At 47.5% G+C, this 20,125-nt stretch overlaps 1 protein-coding gene across 1 annotated transcript in view; it reads right to left on the bottom strand.

Annotated features, from left to right (window-relative positions):
* trpv6 (transient receptor potential cation channel, subfamily V, member 6) overlaps positions 1–3,753 on the bottom strand; it is a 64,168-nt gene extending 60,415 nt beyond the window's left edge. Inside the window, exon 1 of the mRNA XM_070858163.1 lies at positions 3,623–3,753. Coding sequence (XP_070714264.1) covers positions 3,623–3,753 — 131 coding nt within the window. The remainder of the gene's footprint in view (positions 1–3,622) is intronic.
* Positions 3,754–20,125: the final 16,372 nt, after the last annotated feature.

The following is a 20,125-nucleotide window of genomic DNA, read 5'->3' as shown; positions in this document are numbered from 1 at the left end:
GTCATGACTTCTCTGGATTCCTTTGAGGAGAGATTGGGCTTATACTGTCTGAGTTTGGAAGGATGAGGGGGTGATCTCACTGCAAATTGTAAAATTCTGAGGGGGATTGACAGGGTAGATGCTGAGAGGTTGTTTCCCCTGGCTGGAGAGTCTAGAACTAGTGGGCATAGTCTCAGGATAAGGGATAGGCCATTTAGGACTGAGATGAGGAGAAATTTCTTCACTCAGAGGGTGGTGGATCTCTGGAATTCTCTGCCTCAGAGGGCTGTAGATGCTCAGTCATTAAGTGTATTCAAGGCTGAGACAGATAGATTTTTGGACTCGAGGAATCAACGGCAGGAAAGTGGAGTTGAGGTCAAAGATCAGCCATGGACATTGAATCGGGGACCAGGCTCGAGGGGCCGTATGGCCTACTGCTGCTCCTAATTCTTATGTTCTCTTATTCTGTGTTCCTAATTAAAAAAAAAATTTAACTGCTCAATTCTGGCCTTAAATTAAAACCAGCCACGTACTCAGCTCAATCAGTCTTGTGGGATCAAACAGGAATGATGGATGTGGGCAGTCCCCAATGATCTGGAAATAACATCAATTCATGTCTGACAAACATCTGCTCCATCTCACAGTAAGATTGAATGCTCATCGGATGTGATTGGTACACTGCGCTAGATATTGCCCTTTCACCTCTTCGGAGCAGAGTTCCAATCCAGCCCAGATCGACAGGGTGAAGGTCTCCCCTCTCTGCAGGCTGAGCAGGTTAGGATCTCACATGGAATGAGTTTGGGATGGTCTCAATCAAGTTCCTGAGCGCAGTCTCACACATGCAACTGTGCAGCAATTGGGCAAGTGGCTGTGCCCTGCAGTACAGGAAGTGGCTTTGTCCGAGACAGCGAGCTGCCACACTCAAACATTGCCACGGAGCAGTGCTGAACAGGGGGCCAGGAATAGGAGTGTGGCTATTCCGACCTGGCCTTATTCCAACCGGGCCATAGTGCAGAATCATCCTGGAGGGACATCACAATAGGAAAACAGAGAAATTGAAGTATGTCACCAGTCAGAAGGGCCACAAGGTGAAAGGGTGCGGGCGATGGAAATACCACACTGGTGCAGTAGAGGGCGCTACTATGAGGTTGGTGGTTGAGACAGTGTCGAGCAACTTTGCCCCATAATTAACCCGTGCTGTACCTGCCCTGGGAGTGTTTGATGGGGCAGTGTAGAGGGAGCTTTACACTGTATTTAACCCGTGCTGTACCTGCCCTAGGAGTGTTTGATGGGACAGTGTAGAGGGAGCTTTACACTGTATTTAACCCGTGCTGTACCTGCCCTAGGAGTGTTTGATGGGACAGTGTAGAGGGAGCTTTACTCTGTATCTAACCCGTGCTGTACCTGCCCTGAGAGTGTTTGGTGGGACAATGTAGAGGGAGCTTTACCCTGTATAAAAAGTAAAAATAAATAGAAAAGACTGGACATATGCAGCAGTCCAGGCTGCTTCTGTAGTGGGAAATAAGAGTTTAATTCCTCAAATCGGATGTTGATTGAAATCTGATTGTCTTTCCAGGATGTGCTGCTTCGATTGCAGCCTTTGTTACTCCTGAGCTCAGAGTTCTCAGTGCTGACACCTAGTGACAACCATGGAACAGTGCCAATCCCCAGCACTGACAGCCCTCTGCTCGATCAGCACCAAAAGCTGGTGTGCTAAACATAACCATCGAGGATTAGGGGAGGGGCCGTGGGATTAATAAGTTTGATGGTATGATAGCGACCGAGAAAAAGCACACGAGAAAATAACTCTACAATCTTCCATGAACTATAGACTAAAAAACCACAGCAAAGGCTGGAAATGCACGGTAGGTCTATCAGGGTCTGCAAGAGAAAGGGTAGGGTACACGTACACACAACACACACACAATGCACACACACAGAATATCCACACACACACTCAGACTCAGTACACACACACGCACATTCAGTCTCAGTACACAGTGCACACACACAGTCAGTCGCAGTACACACACACAGTACACACATACACACTCAGTCTCAGTACACACACACACAGTACACACACACACAGTACACAAACATACACACTCAGTACACTCACACACAGTACACAAACATACACACTCAGTACACTCACACACACTCAGTACACTCACACAAAATATAGTTTGCCAGCTTTCAGCGGACTGGACGTACACTCAGCACATCGCCCCAAGCTCACTGCTCGCAGACCAAAGGTCCAGAAGATACGACCGGCATGGAACCTTCCAGCTCTTTCTGCATGGCAGTTGTTATCCACCAGACTCTAAGGGTGCAGGGGGAGGGGAGGGGGGCTGGCGGCAGACTGAGTGAAAATTGAGTACCCAGATTCCATCAATCAACCGATGCCACTGCGTAGGTGGGCACAGAGGGGGCACCGATGCGTCTGTGGTGACGGCTGCTTGATGTGTGTCCGAGCCCGCCATGAAATAACGAGGAGCTAACCGCAAAGCCGACAGAAATGACAGTAATGTCAGGGCGCCCATTAAACTGGGCGATATTATGGTACGAAGGTCGAAAACATTCGTATCAATAACAACTTACATTTATATGGCACCTTTAACACAGTAAAACCTCCCAAGGGGCTTCACGGGAGCGTTATCGGACAAAAATTGGATACCAAGCCACCACTGTTCCTCCTAATTTATTTTACTGCGCGGTCCCTTTAACTGGGTGCGCGGTCCCTTTAACTGGGTGTCCGGTCCCTTTAACTGGGTGCGCGGTCCCTTTAACTGGGTGTCCGGTCCCTTTAACTGGGTACGCGGTCCCTTTAACTGGGTGCGCGGTCCCTTTAACTGGGTGTCCGGTCCCTTTAACTGGGTGCGCGGTCCCTTTAACTGGGTGTCCGGTCCCTTTAACTGGGCACGCGGTCCCTTTAACTGGGCACGCGGCCCCTTTAACTGGGCACGCGACCCATTCACATTTTCGTGCATGCGCGGTCGTGCAGCTTAGCGGGAATACTGCGAGCCGCATAAAGAGATATTAGGACAGGTGACCAAAGGGGTAGGTTTTAAGGTGGATCTTGAAGGAGAAAGGTAGAGAGGCGGAGAGGGTCAGGGATGGAATTCCAGAGGTTGGGGCCATGGCACGGATTCCGATGCACACCATTCTTGCTTTGTTAAAAGAAATGGGCTAGTGCCTCGGTTAAGTTAGCAGACGGAAGAATGTGCCACCATCCCATTAATTCCCCACCTGATAATATCACGCAGCCTAACTTCCAGGCTCCAAGCGTTGCAAAGCTCCACTCTTGGGATCACCAGAAAACCGGGAGAGCGGCAATTCTTTGCGCCTGATTATCCTGTCGGTGCTTCCCCTGTACCTCGCTTCGGAGGATTTACCCGTACACGCTTGTTTTTTCTTCCCCTCAACCTTTTCCCCTGGTTTCTTTCCCCCCCATTTCGCTCTGATCCATCGATGCGTTTGGGACAGCCTCGATGGCGCTCCATCTCATGGCACGCGGCGATTGGCCAAGCGGCCGTGCCCCAGGGTACAGAAAGTGGTTTCGCCCAACACGGAGGGGCTGCCTCGCTCACCCGCATGGTTTGTGATCCCCGTCGCCCCACCCCTCACACGCCGCGCTCACCTCTTTCGCTGACGCACGTGCAGCTCGTAAACCTGTGGTCCCGACCCCTCCTCCGCCTGCGGATCCGCGACCAGCCCCCGTACCCAGTCGAGGAATCTCAGCCTCCAGCCTTCCCACAGGAGTGCTGCCATTTTTGCTCACGGACTCCACACACAGACTCTCTCCAGCACCAAAGCGAGAGGGAGCTTTTACAGCAATGGCCTTCCAACTGATCTATCAAAATAAAACGGCGTTCAGGTTTAGCAAAGAAAGATCTTTCTTTGCTGATCGTCAGTGGGCATAGAGATAGAATCTTTTCCAACGCTGACCTCAGCTGTGTGCCTGCAGCTAGTTGCACCTTCTCGCTGACAGAGGCTGCTGATGTAGTCAGTGGAACACGGCAGGGTTGTCACACCTCTGGGGCGGAGCCACCAAACTGCTCCAACTTTCCCACAGACGTGTCTTAACCCTTCGAGTCCTGCCGATGTTGTGTTTTCGAGTCAACGCAAAGCAGCGCGGAGAGGCCCCTGTCCATCAAAGGCTTTCAACACTCCGTGGTTTTTCAAAATCCCCGCCTTAATAAGCACCCACTCTCAGGCACTGAAGGTCAGACAGATGAAAGGTCATTTTGGGACAGATATCAGGATGAGTTTCTGCGCACAGAGTGGGTAACTTTTGATTTTGGGCGATGTCGGACCAATGCCTCCGTTCCATGCCTCTCCCGACATTCATTTCCATGGACTCATTGCAGAATCATACTGCACAGAAGGAGGTCATTCAGCCCATCGAGTCTGGAACTGAAAATCGAGAGAGCAGCTGATCAGGTAACGCCTGTTTAACAGGCTGCCCAAAGTCAAAATTACCGCCAGAGAGAAAAAACTTATAGTTCTGTAATACCTTTCACCATCTCAGGATGTCCCAAAGCACATTACAGGCAATGGAGTATTTTTAAAGTATAGTCACTGTTGTAATGCAGGAAACGCAGCAGCCAATTTGCGCACAGCAAGCTCCTACAAACAGCAGTGTGACAATGATCAAATCATCTGTTTTTTACTGCTGTTCGTTGAGGGATAAATATTGGCCAGGACGCTGGTAGATAACTCCTCTGCTCTTCTTCGAAATAGTGCCGTGGGATCTTTTATATCCACCCGAGAGAGCAGGCGGGCCTCAATTTAACGTCTCATCCAAAAGACGTCACCTCCGACAATGCAGCAGTGCACTAAAACGTGAGCCTGGATTATGTGCTCAAGTCTACATAATATAAGAACATAAGAAAATAAGAAATAGGAGCAGGAGTAGTTCAAACAGCCCCTCGAGCCTGCTCCGCCATTTAATACGATCATGGCTGATCCGATCAAGGACTCAGGTCACTTCCCCATCCGCTCCCCATAATCCTTTATTCCCTTATCATTTAAGAAACTGTCTAGTTCTGTCTTAAATTTATTCAATGTCCCAGCTTCCACAGCTCTCTGAGGCAGCGAATTCCACAGATTCACAACCCTCTGAGACAAAAAATTCCTCCTCATCTCAGTTTTAAATGGGCGGCCCCTTATTCTAAAGATCGTGCCCTCTAGTTCTAGTCTCCCCTATCAGTGGAAACATCCTCTCTGCATCCACCTTGCCAAGCCCCCTCATAATCTTATATGTTTCGATAAGATCACCTCTCATTCTTCTGAATTCCAATAAGTAGAGGCCCAACCTGCTCAACCTTTCCTCATAAGTCAGCCTCCTCATCTCCGGAATCAACCTAGTGAAGCTTCTCTGAACTGCTTCCAATGCAAGTATATCCTTTCGTAAATATGGAAACCAAAACTGCACACAGTCTCTGGGACATGAACCCACAACCTGCGGACTCAGACGAGAGAGCTGCCCAATGAGCCACTGCTGACAGTGGCGGATCAACAGAGGGATCAACGTGTGGAATAAACTTCCAGATAGATTAGTGAAGGCAACAATGTGGGAAGCAATTGGTTGCTGCAGTGGAGAGACTTAATGATCTCTCTGGGTGGGTGAATTCAGATGGGCCGAATGGCCTTCCTCATCCCTAATTATCTTGCGATGGTTTGACTGGAGCTTTAGAGCTGGACATGGACAGAGGACATTTGTCTCCGGACATAAGAGAAATTACCAGCCAATAGTCTGGGGCTTTAACATGTCGTGACACAAATACAGGCAATTCTGGAAACACAGGGGGTGGTTTTAATGAAGTGGTGAGATCTGTGTAGCCAGGAGGCCAGGGAAGGTGGGGAGTCGGTGAGTCGGGGAGGATGGGGGTCTGGAGGTTGGGGGGACAGGGAATCTGGGGGCAAGGGGGCCTGGGAGCCGGGCAGGATAGGATGGAGGGAACTGGGAGCCAGGGGGCCAGAAAGAATGGGGGCCTGGGATTGGGGGCAGTGAGGGGTTGGAGATTGTGGGCTGTGGGGGGGGGGGGGGCGGTGGTGTGGGAGCTAGGGGGCGGGTGTGCTGGGGCCAGGGGTTGGAGGACAGTAGGCCGGGGTCATGGGGTTGAAACATAGAAACATAGAAAATAGGTGGAGTAGTAGGCCATTCGGCCATTCGAGCCTGCACCACCATTCAATAAGATCAAGGCTGATCATTCACCTCAGTACCCCTTTCCTGCTTTCTCTCCGTACCCCTTGATCCCTTTAGCCGTAAGAGTCATATCCAATTCCCTCTTAAATATATCTAACGAACTGGCATCAACAACTCTCTGCGGAAGAGAATTCTACAGGTTAACAACTCTCTAAGTGAAGAAGTTCCACCTCATCTCAGTCGTAAATGGCTTACCCCTGGTTCTGGACTTCCCCAACATCGGGAACATTCTTCCTGCATCTAACCTGTCAAGTCATGTCAGAATTTTATATGTTTCTATGAGATCTCCTCTCATTTTTCTAAACTCTAGTGAATACAGGCCCAGTTGATCCACTCTCTCCTCATGTCAGTCCTGCCATCCCGGGAATCAGTCTGGTGAACCTTCGCTGCACTCCATCAATAGCAAGAACGTCCTTCCTCAGATTAGGAGACCAAAACTGAACACAGTATTCCAGGTGAGGCCTCACCAAGGCCCTGTACAACTGCAGTAAGACCTCCCTGCTCCTATACTCAAATACCCTAGCTATGAAGGCCAACATGCCATTTGCCTTCTTCACCGCCTGCTGCAACTGCATGCCAACCTTCAATGACTGATGTACCATGACACCCAGGTCTCGTTGCACCTCCCCTTTTCCTAATCTGCCGCCATTCAGATAATATTCTGCCTTCGTGTTTTTGGCAGCAAAGTGGATAACCTCAAATTTATCCACATTATACTGCATCTGCCATGCATTTGCCCATTCACCTAACCTGTCCAAGTCACCCTGCAGCCTCTTAGCAGCCTCCTCACAGCTCACACCGCCACCCAGTTTAGTGTCATCTGCAAACTTGGAGATATTACTCTCAATTCCTTCATCTAAATCATTGATGTATATTGTAAATAGCTGTGGTCCCAGCATTGAGCCCTGCGGCACCCCACTAGTCACTGCCTGCCATTCTGAAAAGGACCCGTTTATCTGGACTCTCTGCTTCCTGTCTACCAACCAGTTCTCTATCCACGTCAATACATTACCCCCAATACCATGTGCTTTAATTTTGCACACCAACCTCTTGTGTGGGACCTTGTCGAAAGCCTTTTGAAAGTCCAAATACACCACATCCACTGGTTCTCCCTTGTCCACTCTACTAGTTACATCCTCCAAAAATTCTAGAAGATTTGTCAAGCTTGATTTCCCTTTCATAAATCCATGCTGACTTGGACTGAATCTGTCACTGCTTTCCAAATGTGCTATTTCATCTTTAATAATTGATTCCAACATTTTCCCCACTACTGATGTCAGGCTAACCGGTCTATAATTACCCATTTTCTCTCTCCCTCCTTTTTTAAAAAGTGGTGTTACATTAGCTACTCTCCAGTCCATAGGAACTGATCCAGAGTCGATAGACTGTTGGAAAATGATCACCAATGCATCCACTATTTTAGGGCCACTTCCTTAAGTACTCTGGGATGTAGACTATCAGGCCCTGAGGATTTATCGGCCTTCAATCCCATCACTTTCCCTAACACAATTTCCTGACTAATAAGAATTTCCTTCAGTTCCTCCTTCTATAGACCCTGGGTCCCCTAGTTTTTCCAGAAGGTTATTTATGTCTTCCTTCATGAAGACAGAACCAAAGTATTTGTTCAGTTGGTCTGCCATTTCTTTGTTCCCCATTATAAATTCACCTGATTCTGACTGCAAGGGACCTACATTTGTCTTCACTAATCTTTTTCTCTTCACATATCTATATAAGCTTTTGCAGTCAGTTTTTATGTTCCCAGCAAGCTTCCTCTCATACTCTATTTTCCCCCTCCTAATTAGACCCTTTGTCCTCCTCTGCTGAATTCTAAATTTCTCCCAGTCCTCAGCTTTGTGCTTTTTCTGGCCAATTTATATGCCTTTTCCTTGGATTTAACACTATCTCTATTTTCAATGTTTGCCACGGTTGAGCCACCTTCCCTGTTTTATTTTTACTCCAGACAGGGATGTACAATTGTTGAAGTTCATCCATGTGATCTTTAAATGTTTGCCATTGCCTATCCATCGTCAACCCTTTAAGTATCGTTCGCCAGTCTATTCTAGCCAATTCACGTCTCATACCATCGAAGTTACCTTTCCTTAAGTTCAGGACCCTAGTCTCTGAATTAACTGTGTCACTCTCCATCTTAATGAAGAATTCTACCATATTATGGTCACTTTTCCCCAAGGGGCCTCGCACAAGATTGCTAATTAGTCCTTTCTCGGAGGTTGAAGGTCGGGGGCTGCGTTCCACCGGAGTGTTAGGCCCAGAGTTTTTAACTCCAGACCTCAATGACATGATTGGTGCCACTGACGCAATGATGCTCCTCTACAGGAAGGGTTGGAAGGTGTGACACCACATATCACTCAGCTCCCCGTCAGCTCCTCTGAAGCACTGTGTTGCTCGATGAACAATCTAATGGCAGTGTCGCTCCTCCGACATCCTGAGCGTTAAAGGAGGAGGCAAATCTCGGGAGAGTTCTTTTGGTTAGGAATCCATCTCTACAACTGTACTGTATTTGCTTCATGGGTTCTTTGCTTAAGAATTCATAGCAACACATTGCAGTTAAGAACTAGTTGGTTTATTAGCAAAAGGTTTAACAATCACACTACACATTACCAGTTCATTCACCAGCCTTATCGTGGATCCCCCGAACCCAACTGGCTGGGGTTTTATTGAGTCTTGTGAACATCATGTAACTGGCTAAGCCACTCCCAACTCAACAGCTTGACAACTATTTTAGTAAAAACGTAAATCACATGCCCCTTTTTGGCAAGGGCAACAGAACCCACAAATTAATAATTTAAACTTTAACGAAAACCTTAAATCAAATTAAAATTTGGTTGCTGAGAGCGATGAGTCCCTCCGGCGCCCACCACTCGCGGAAGGCCGCGAGCGTACCGGTGGACACGGCGTGCTCCATTTCCAGGGACACCCTGGCTCGGATGTAAGCGCAGAAGAGAGGCAAGCAGTCGGGCTGAACAACCCCCTCGACCGCCCGCTGCCTGGGATTTTATTGAGTCTTGTGAACATCACATGACTGGCTAAGCCACTCCCAACTCAACAGCTCTACAACTATTTTGTAGAAAAACATAATTAAACATTAAATCAAGTGCCCCCTAATTTGGGGGACACTCCAACCACTTATCAATGCCCTTTTTTTGTGTTTTTTTTTGTCTTTTTTGGGGGAGTTTTTTGTGGGGTTTTTTGGGCAGTTAAAACATGAATATATACAAGTGCCTCCTATAAAAGGGGAGGGGGACACTAAAACCGGCAATAAAACAAATTAAACTTTAAAACATATAAAATCAAATTAAAATTTGGTTGCCGGGGGTAATGATGCACTCCAGTCCCTCCGGCGCCCATCTCTCACGGAAGGCCGCGAGCGTACCGGTGGACACCGCGTGCTCCATCTCTAGGGACACCCTGGCTCGGATGTAAGTGCGGAAGAGAGGCAAGCAGTCGGGCTGAACAACACCCTCGACCGCCCGCTGCCTGGGATTTTATTGAGTCTTGTGAACATCACATGACTGGCTAAGCCACTCACAACTCAACAGCTCTACGAACCCGTGAGCATGCTCACAGGTGCATACATTACAATGATTATTTCTTCATCATTCCGAAACCAATCCTCCCTCTAATATTTATTTTAGGTGCGCGGTCCCTTTAAACTTGCTGCGCAGCTGCACGGTATCTTTTCCAGCGGAACAGCTAGCCTCCCGGTCGCTGCATGGCCATACACCCGCGCAGCTTAGGCCCCCAAAGCTTCCATTTCGGTATTGTTGTGAACTGCTCTGAACGTTCCGCATAACAACCTGCATTTAGATAGCACTTTTAACTTAATGAGACATGCCAAGGCTCTTCACAGGAACAATATCAGACAAAATTTGACAGAGCCACAGGGGAGATATTAGGACAGGTGACTAAAAGCTTGTTGAAAGAGGTAGGTCCTAAGGAGTGTCTTTAAGGAAGAGGGCGAGGTGGCGGGGCAGAGAGGTTTAGGGAGGGAATTCCTGAGATTACTCGTTGAAGGCGCGATCAGCAATGGAGGGGCGAAGGAATCTGGGGATGCTGAAGAGACTAGAAGTGGAGGAGCGTAGAGATCTTGGAGGGTTGTAGGGCTGGAGAAGGTTACATAGAGGAGCGATGTTCCCTTTGAGCTGAATGGCCGTGCACCCACACAGCTTAGGGGGAAGACTCCCCCAAACCTTCCATGCCTCCACTTCCATTTCGGTATTGTGGTAAACTGCTCTGAATATTCCGCCATGAGAGGAACACCACGTAACAACAACAGCCGCTTGCATTTATATAGCACCTTTAACACAGTGCAATATCCCAAGGTTCTCGGCATCTCCTGTGCAGCTGGCTCGCTGGCTTTTCCATGTGCAGTATTTTGAATGTGCGGCAGCCCCTTAAAGGAGTCGTAACCCCCCCCCCCCAAAAAAAAAGAGGGAACAGTGATAGGGAGGGTCAAGGCCACATAGGGATCTGAACACAAAGATGAGAATTTTAAATTTGAGACATTGCTACACCAGGAGCCGATGTAGATCAGCGAGCACGGGGGTGATGGATGAACGGGACTTAGTGTGAGGTCATCATCATCAAAGGCTGTCCCTCGAAATCAAGGAAGACTTGCTTACACTCTAAAAGTGAGTTCTTAGGTGACTGAACAGTCCAATACTAGAATTACAGTCTTTGTCACAGGTAGGACGTTGGAGGAAAGGTGGGTGGGGAGTCTGGCTTGCCATACGCTCCTTCAGCTACCTACGCTTGATTTCTGCAGCTCTCGGCGATGAGATTCAAGGTGCTCAGCGCCCTCCCGGATGCACTTCCTTTACTTAGGGCGGTCTTTGGCCAGGGACTCCCAGGTGTCGGTGGGGATGTTGCATTTTATCAGGGAGGCTTTGAGGGTATCAGAGCTTTGGATACAGAGGCTTACAGAGGGTGGAAGATGGGAGACTGGCTAGGAGAACATTGGAATAGTCGAGTCTGGAGACTGTCGGGAAGCTATTGCTGAGTTGTACTTCTCCACTGTCTGTGATATTGTAAGTAAATGTATCTACTTCACTAAACGTATCTGTTGTGTATGCAATAACTGTTAGACTGAGTACTGTTTAACTCCAAGAGGCATGACCTTGGCGCTTGTTTATTAAGGCCCAAATATACAAAATGGCTGGCCTTTTATACTTGGGCTGCATACACGTGCGTGCAGCCCAATGGCCTCCAACAGTGATGCCATCTAGTGGCTAGTGATCCCAAAAGTACATACATGACAGTATCTACCTCACTAAATGTATCAACCTTTCATTAAGAAAAAGGGTGTGACTCCAAAACCTAGAGCACCCTGGATGTCAAGGGGCTTACAGGGTGGGATAAGATAACAAGGGAAGTGTTGTGCATAAAATGATACAATGAACTCCATACTGTGAGCCAGTGACTAGGTGTAACCTGGTCAATCTTTAATGGCTTCCAGAAGTGAAGATACAAAGGTGAAGTTCAGGTTATATACCGGGCCCAGTATGAGCGTACCCATGACCCTAGGAGCTCCGACGGTAGTGCCCCCTGGTGATGGGCAGATCTTATTACATCATTCCCCCACCCCCAGTTCTTGGCACAAGTCCATATTACAAGTTCAGACAGTCTAGAGCCCTTCACTCCCTGGTTGACCGTCTCAGTACAATCCCAGTGCTTTCTGAGTCTTTCATGACTTGGAGCTGGGTGTTGACCACAATGGGTTCTTCTGATGGCTGGACATGAGTTGGTTGGTCATCTAAGCTCACGGTATCTTCTTCCAACTGTTCCGGTTCGTCAGTGTGTCTTAGCTTGATTTGATCAATGTGTTTCCTGCATATCTGCCCATTCTTGAGCTTAACCATATACACCCGGTTACCCTCCTTATCCGTAACATTGCCCGGGAGCCACTTGGGCCCTTGACCATGATTAAGTACATACACTGGGTCATTTACAGATATGGCGCATGACACTGCAGCACGGTCGTGATACCACTGCTGGCGTTGACGTCGGGTTTCGACATCATCGTTAAGGTCAGGATGGACCAGACAGATCCTGGTTTTTAGGCCTCTCTTCATCAATAGTTCCACAGGCGGGACCCCGGTGAGCGTGTGTGGCCTAGTCCTGTAACTGAGCAATATGCGTGACAGGCGTGTCTGCAAGGAACCGTGAGTTACGTGTTTCAGGCTCTGCTTGATGGCTTGAACTGCCCGCTCCGCTTGACCATTGGATGCGGGTTTGAATGGGGCTGACCTCACGTGTTTAATGCCATTGTGTTTCATGAACTCTTGAAACGCCAGGCTCGTGAAACACGGTCCGTTGTCGCTGACAATGTCTGGCAGACCATGTGTGGCAAACATGGCTCTCAGGTTCTCAATGGTAGCAGTGGAAGTGCTGGATGACATGATCACACATTCTATCCATTTGGAGTATGCATCCACCACCACAAAAATCCTTTTACCGAGGAAGGGGCCCGCAAAGTCGATGTGGATTCTAGACCACGGTTTGGATGGCCATGACCACAGACTGAGCGGAGCTTCCTTTGGGGCATTGCTTAACTGCATGCAAGTGCTGCACTGATGCACGCATGACTCTAAGTCCGAGTCAATGCCAGGCCACCAAACATGGGACCTGGCGATGGCCTTCATAATGACAATACCGGGATGCGTACTATATAACTCCCGTACAAATCTCGCCCTGCCTTTTTTGGGCATTGCAACACGATTACCCCACAGTAAACAGTCGGACTGGATGGAAAGCTCATCTTTGCGATGGCTGTATGATTTAGTTTCCTCACCCATTTCCTTGGGGTTGGTCGACCAGTCCCCATTAGAACAGAATGTTTTGCAACCGATAGGGTTGGATCCTGGTTGGTCCAGGTCTTAACTTGTTGAGCAGTGACAGGTGACCCTTCAGCCTCAAAGGCATCCATGACCATGAGTAGCTCTGCGGGCATTGGCGTTTCCACCTCCGGTGTTGTCAACGGTAACCGGCTCAATGCATCAGCGCAGTTGTCGGTGCCTGGTCTATGGCGAATGACATAATTATAGGCAAATAATGTCAACGCCCACCTCTAGATGCGGGACGACGTGTTGGTATTGACACCTTTATGTTCCGAGAACAACGATATAAGCGGCTTGTGATCGGTTTCCAGCTCGAAGCGAAGCCCAAACAGGTACTGGTGCATTTTTTTACCCCATAAACACATGCTAAAGCCTCTTTCTCTACCATGCGTAGGCTCTTTCTGCCTTGGACAGGCTTCGAGCCGCGTATGCAACTGGTTGTAGTTTGCCTGACTCATTGGCTTGCTGGAGTACGCAGCCGACCCCATAGGACAACGCATCACAGGTCAAAACTAGATGCTTGCATGGGTCATACAGTACCAGTAGCTTGTGGGAATACAACAGATTTCTAGCCTTCTCAAAGGCTCTGTCTTGAAGTTCATCCCACACCCAGTTGTTTCCTTTCCTGAGCAGCTTGTGCAAAGGCTCTAATACTGTGCTCAGTTTGGGTAAGAAGTTACTGAAGTAGTTGAGAAGACACAGGAACGAACGCAGCTCCGTCACATTCTGGGGCCTGGGCATATTTTTGATGGCCTGATTCTGTCTGCAGCAATCTTTCGTCCAAAGAATTCGACCTCTGGTGCCATGAAAACGCACTTCGAATGTTTCAGCCTGAGTCCCACTTTGTCCAGATGATACAGAACCTCTTCCAGATTGTGCAGGTGCTCGGCAGTGTCACGACCTGTGACTAGGATGTCGTCTTGGAATACCATGGTCCTGGGGATGGATTTCAATAGGCTCTCCATGTTTCTCTGAAATATGGCTGTCGCCGAACGAATGCTAAAAGGGCACCTGTTGTAAATAAACAGTCCTTTGTGCGTGTTGATGCATGTAAGTTTCTTTGATGATTCAACCAGTTCCTGTGTCATGTAAACCGACGTTAGTTCCGATTTGCTGAATGATTTTCCCCCGGCTAGCGTTGCAAACAGGTCATCAGCTTTCGGTAGCGGGTACTGATCTTGTTTCGAAACTCGGTTGATCATGACCTTGTAGTCTCCACAAATCCTGACCGTGTCATCGCTCTTTAACACCGGAACAATGGGGCTGGCCCATTCATTAAATTCGACTGGTGAGATGACCCCCTTGCGTTGTAGCCTGTCCAATTCGAGCTTGGCCTTTCTCTCGTCATGTGCGGGACCACCATGGCTTTGTGATGGATGGGCCTTGCGCCTGGGCCTACGTGAATCTGCACCTTGGCTCCCTTGAAGCTGCCAATTCCCGGTTCAAACAGTGAGGGAAATTTGCTCAGCACTTGAGCTGATGACAAAGCTTTGATATTGTACCATTTCCATTTTATTTTCTCAAGCCAACTCCTGCCGAATAGCGATGGGCTGTTGCCCGGGATAATCCATAATGGTAGATCAGGAACCGCTTCCTCGTATGACTCTCTTTCTGCTGCATTACCGATCACTGGTATGAGCTCTTTGGTTTAGGTACGCAATTTCGCACTTATCGGACTCAACTCTCTGCCTTGGTCTCCCACAGCTTTTCGAAAGTCCTCTGGCTCATTATCGATTGACTCGAACCCATGTCTAATTCCATGGATACCGGCATGCTGTTTAATTTTACCTCCATCATTATCGGTTGGCTCTTTGTTAGGAACGCACGTACGCTATACACTTCCTCCTCGGAGCTCTCAAATGCCTCGGGCTGCATCGCCAGATCCATGCTGGATTGATTATCATCCACGTGGTGTGTCGCAGCTCGCTTGCTCTGCTGTGGACAGGTCTGCTGAAGATGCCCCATCTTCGCACACCCTCTGCATACATCCTGCCTGAAGTGGCACTGATAGGGTCGGTGATTGCCCCCGCAACGCCAACACATTGAGCTTGGATTTGCGCCCGATGGCGGGCTTTGAGCGGCTCCTGTTCTCGCATACGCAGTCGAGTAGGCCCTTGATGGCGAACTTTGAGCGGCTCCCGTTCTCGCATACGCAGTCGAGTAGGCCCTCGATGGCGGGCTTTGAACGGTTCCCGTTCTCGCATACGCAGTTGAGTAGGCCCACGATGGCGAACTTTGAGCGGCTCCCGTTCTCGCATATGCAGTCGAGTAGGCCCTCGATGGTGAACTTTGAGCGGCTCCCGTTCTCGCATACGCAGTCGAGTAGGCCCTTGATGGCGAACTTTCAGCAGCTCCCGGTCTTGCAGACACAGTCGAGTAGGTCCCGCCATGTGCAGCTCTGCCGGTTGTCGATACAATTTTGTGCACAGTACTTGCCGTGGAGTTCCTGTTTTGTCATGATATCTGCTTCGTGATTTTCTGCGTGGACATGCAAGCCTGGGCGATGGTGATGACCTTGCTGAGGTCCAGCATCTCCGCAGCCAGCCACTTACTTAAGATCGGCTCATGGTTGACTCCGATCACGAAAAAGTCATGCAGCATGTCTTCCAATGCAGGCCCAAATTTGCAAGGCCCTGCAAGATGTCTGCTACGTCCTGGCCTTCTTGTCGAACGTGCGTATAGAAGTGATATCTGGATATGAGGATTCCTTCCGTGGGTTTAAGGTGTTCCTGAACTAGAGCATACAGTTCTTGGTTTAAAAACTAGTATTAAAACACTCTACCTAAACGCACGCAGCATTTAAAATAAAGTAAATGAGTTGATGGCACAAATCATTACAAATGGGTATGATTTGGTGGCCATTACAGAAAATTGGTTGCAGGGTGGCCAAGACTGGGAATTAAACATACAGGGGTATCTGACAATTTGGAAAGATAGACAAGAAGGGAAAGGAGGTGGGGTAGCTCTGTTAATAAAGGATGATATCAGGGCAGTTGTGAGCGATGATATTGGCTCTAATGAACAAAATGTTGAAACATTGTGGGTGGAGATTAGAGATAGTAAGGGGAAAAAGTCACTGGAGGGCATAGTTTATAGGCCCCCAAATAATAACTTCACGGTGGGGCGGGCAATAATCAAGGGAATAATGGAGGCATGTGAAAAAGGAGTGGCAGTAATCATGGGGGATTTTAACCTACATTTCGATTGGTCAAATCAAATCGCACAGGGTAGCCTTGAGGAGGAATTCATAGAATGCATACGGGATTGTTTCTTAGAACAGTATGTTACAGAACCTACAAGGGAGCAAGCTATCTTAGATCTGGTCCTGTGTAATGAGACAGGAATAATAAATGATCTCCTGGTAAAAGATCCTCTCAGAATGAGTGATCACAGTATGGTTGAATTTGTAATACAGATTGAGGGTGAGGAAGTAGTGTCTCAAACGAGCGTACTATGCTTAAACAAAGGGGACTACAGTGGGATGAGGACAGAGTTGGCGAAAGTAGACTGGAAACACAGACTAAACGGTGGCGCAATTGAGGAACAGTGGAGGACTTTTAACGAGCTCTTTCAGAGTGCACAACAAAAATATATTCCAGTGAAAAAGAAGGGCAGTAAGAGAAGGGATAACCAGCCGTGGATAACCAAGGAAATAAAGGAGAGTATCAAATTAAAAACCAATGTGTATAAGGTGGCCAAAGTTAGTGGGAAACTAGAAGATTGGGAAAATTTTAAACGACAGCAAAGAATGACTAAGAAAGCAATAAAGAAAGGAAAGATAGATTACGAAAGTAAACTTGCGCAAAACATAAAAACAGATAGTAAAAGCTTTTACCGATGTATAAAACGGAAAAGAGTGACTAAAGTAAATGTTGGTCCCTTAGAAGATGAGAAGGGGGATTTAATAATGGGAAATGTGGAAATGGCTGAGACCTTAAACAATTATTTTGCTTCGGTCTTCACAGTGGAAGACACAAAAACCATGCCAATAATTGCTGGTCACAGGAATGTGGGAAGGGAGGACCTTGAGACAATCACCGTAGTGCTGGACAGGCTAATGGGACTGAAGGTAGACAAGTCCCCTGGTCCTGATGAAATGCATCCCAGGGTATCAAAAGAGATGGCGGAAGTTATAGCAGATGCATTCGTTATAATCGACCAAAATTCTCTGGATTCTGGGGAGGTACCAGTGGATTGGAAAGCAGCTAATATAATGCCTCTGTTTAAAAAAGGGGGCAGACAAAAGGCAGGTAACTATAGGCCGGTTAGTTTAACATCTGTAGTGGGGAAAATGCTTGAAACTATCATTAAGGAAGAAATAGCGGGACATCTAGATAGGAATAGTGCAATCAAGCAGAGGCAACATGGATTCATGAAGGGAAAATCATGTTTAACTAATTTACTGGAATTCTTTGAGGATATAACGAGCATGGTGGATAGAGGTGTATCGATGGATGTGGTGTATTTAGATTTCCAAAAGGCATTCAATAAGGTGCCACACAAAAGGTTACTGCAGAAGATAAAGGTACGCGGAGTCAGAGGAAATGTATTAGCATGGATCGAGAATTGGCTGGCTAACAGAAAGCAGAGAGTAGGGATAAATGGGTCCTTTTCGGGTTGGAAATCGGTGGTTAGTGGTGTGCCACAGGGATCGGTGCTGGGACCACAACTGTTTACAATATACATAGATGACCTGGAAGAGGGGACAGAGTGTAGTGTAACAAAATTTGCAGATGACACAAAGATTAGTGGGAAAGCGGGTTGTGTAGAGGAAACAGAGAGGCTGCAAAGAGATTTAGATAGGTTAAGCAAATGGGCTAAGGTTTGGCAGATGGAATACAATGTCGGAAAATGTGAGGTCATCCACCTTGGAAAAAAAAACAGTAAAAGGGAATATTATTTGAATGGGGAGAAATTACAACATGCTGTGGTGCAGAGGGACCTGGGGGTCCTTGTGCATGAATCCCAAAAAGTTAGTTTGCAGGTGCAGCAGGTAATCAGGAAGGCGAATGGAATGTTGGCCTTCATTGCGAGAGGGATGGAGTACAAAAGTAGGGAGGTCCTGCTGCAACTGTATAGGGTATTGGTGAGGCCGCACCTGGAGTACTGCATGCAGTTTTGGTCACCTTACTTAAGGAAGGATATACTAGCTTTGGAGGGGGTACAGAGACGATTCACTAGGCTGATTCCGGAGATGATGGGGTTACCTTATGATGATAGATTGAGTAGACTGGGTCTTTACTCATTGGAGTTCAGAAGGATGAGGGGTGATCTTATAGAAACATTTAAAATAATGAAAGGGATAGACAAGATAGAGGCAGAGAGGTTGTTTCCACTGGTCGGGGAAACTAGAACTAGGGGGCACAGCCTCAAAATACAGGGGAGCCAATTTAAAACTGAGTTGAGAAGGAATTTCTTCTCCCAGAGGGTTGTGAATCTGTGGAATTCTCTGCCCAAGGAAGCAGTTGAGGCTAGCTCATTGAATGTATTCAAATCACAGATAGATAGATTTTTAACCAATAAGGGAATTAAGGGTTACGGGGAGCGGGCGGGTAAGTGGAGCCGAGTCCACGGCCAGATCAGCCATGATCTTGTTGAATGGCGGAGCAGGCTCGAGGCGCTAGATGGCCTACCCCTGTTCCAATTCTTATGTTCTTAGTAATCCTTTTCTGTAGGAAGAGTGGGTGAGAGCAGATTCTTGATGAGTGCATAGGTCATGGGGCCACAGACGGTGAGAAGAACTGCCCTGCACTTCTCTGCATCCTCGTCTTTGTTTCGGTCGTTTGCCACGAAGTACTGGTCAAGATGATCCGTGAAATCTCCCCAATCCTCTCCCTCATTGAATCTCTCGAGAATTCCAACAGTACTCGATCGTGCTGTGCTCCCCATACTTTTGCGTGGGTTTGTATTCTCGTCGCCAGTTGTTGTGTATGAAATGATACAATGAACCCTGTACTGTGAGCCAGTGACTAGGTGTAACCTGGTCAGTCTTTAATGGCTTCCAGAAGTGAAGACACAAAGGAGAAGTTCAGGTTATATCTCGGGCCCAGCACGAGCGTACCTATGACCCTAGGCCCTCCAGCGGTAGTGCCTCCTGTTGGTGGGCAGACCTTATATTCATACATTACAGGAAGCTTATGTCAGCTGCAGAGCTAAGTACTGCAGAAAGCCTAGAGGGGTATAGAAAGTGCAGGGGTGAAATTAGACAGGAAATTAGAAAGGAAAGAGAGAGCATGAAAAAATATTGGCAATTAAAATCAAGGAAACCCCAAAGATGTTTTATAAATACATAAAGAGCAAGTGGATAACTAAAGAAAGAGTAGGGCCTATTAGAGACCAAAAAGATAACATGTGTGGAGGCAGAATACATGGGTATGGTTCTTAATGAATACTTTGCGTCTGTTTTCTCAAAATAGAAGAACGATGCAAACATTGTAATTGCGGAGGAGTGCGAAATATTAGGTGAGATAAATATAGTGAGAGAGGATATATTAAGGGGTTTAGCATCTTTGAAAGTTGATAAATCACCAGGCCTAGATGAAATGTATCCCACATTGTATATAAAGGGAGAAAGGGATAGAACGAGTCATTAGAGGCTAGTCAGCCTAACCTCGATGGTGGGCAAATTATTGGAAACAATTCACATTTAGAAAGTCACAGATTAATCATGGACAGTCAGCATGGATTTGTTACGGGGAGGTCGTGTCTGACTAACGATTACATTTTTTGAGGAGGTAACAAGGAGGGTCGATGAGGGTAGTGCATTCAACGTATTCTACATGGATTATAGCGAGGCTTTTGACAAGGTCCCACATGACAGGCTGGTCAAAAAAGTCCAGAGGTTTTGGTTATAATCTTCCAATCCTCCTTAGAAACAGGGGTGGTGCCAGAGGACAGGAGAATTGCAAATGTTACACAGGCGTTCAAAAAAGGGTGTAAAGATAAACCCGGTAACTGCAGGCCAGTCAGTTTAACCTTGGTAGTGAGGAAGCTTTTAGGAACAATAATCAGGACAAAATTAACAGTCATTTGGACAACTGTGGATTAATTAAGATAAGCTAGCAGAGATTCTTTTGAA

Source organism: Pristiophorus japonicus, chromosome 16, assembly GCF_044704955.1.
Source record: "Pristiophorus japonicus isolate sPriJap1 chromosome 16, sPriJap1.hap1, whole genome shotgun sequence".
In the NCBI taxonomy this organism is placed as follows: domain Eukaryota; kingdom Metazoa; phylum Chordata; class Chondrichthyes; family Pristiophoridae; genus Pristiophorus; species Pristiophorus japonicus.
The sequence above is the reverse complement of the archived record's forward strand: the minus strand, read 5'-3'. Positions and strand labels throughout refer to the sequence as shown.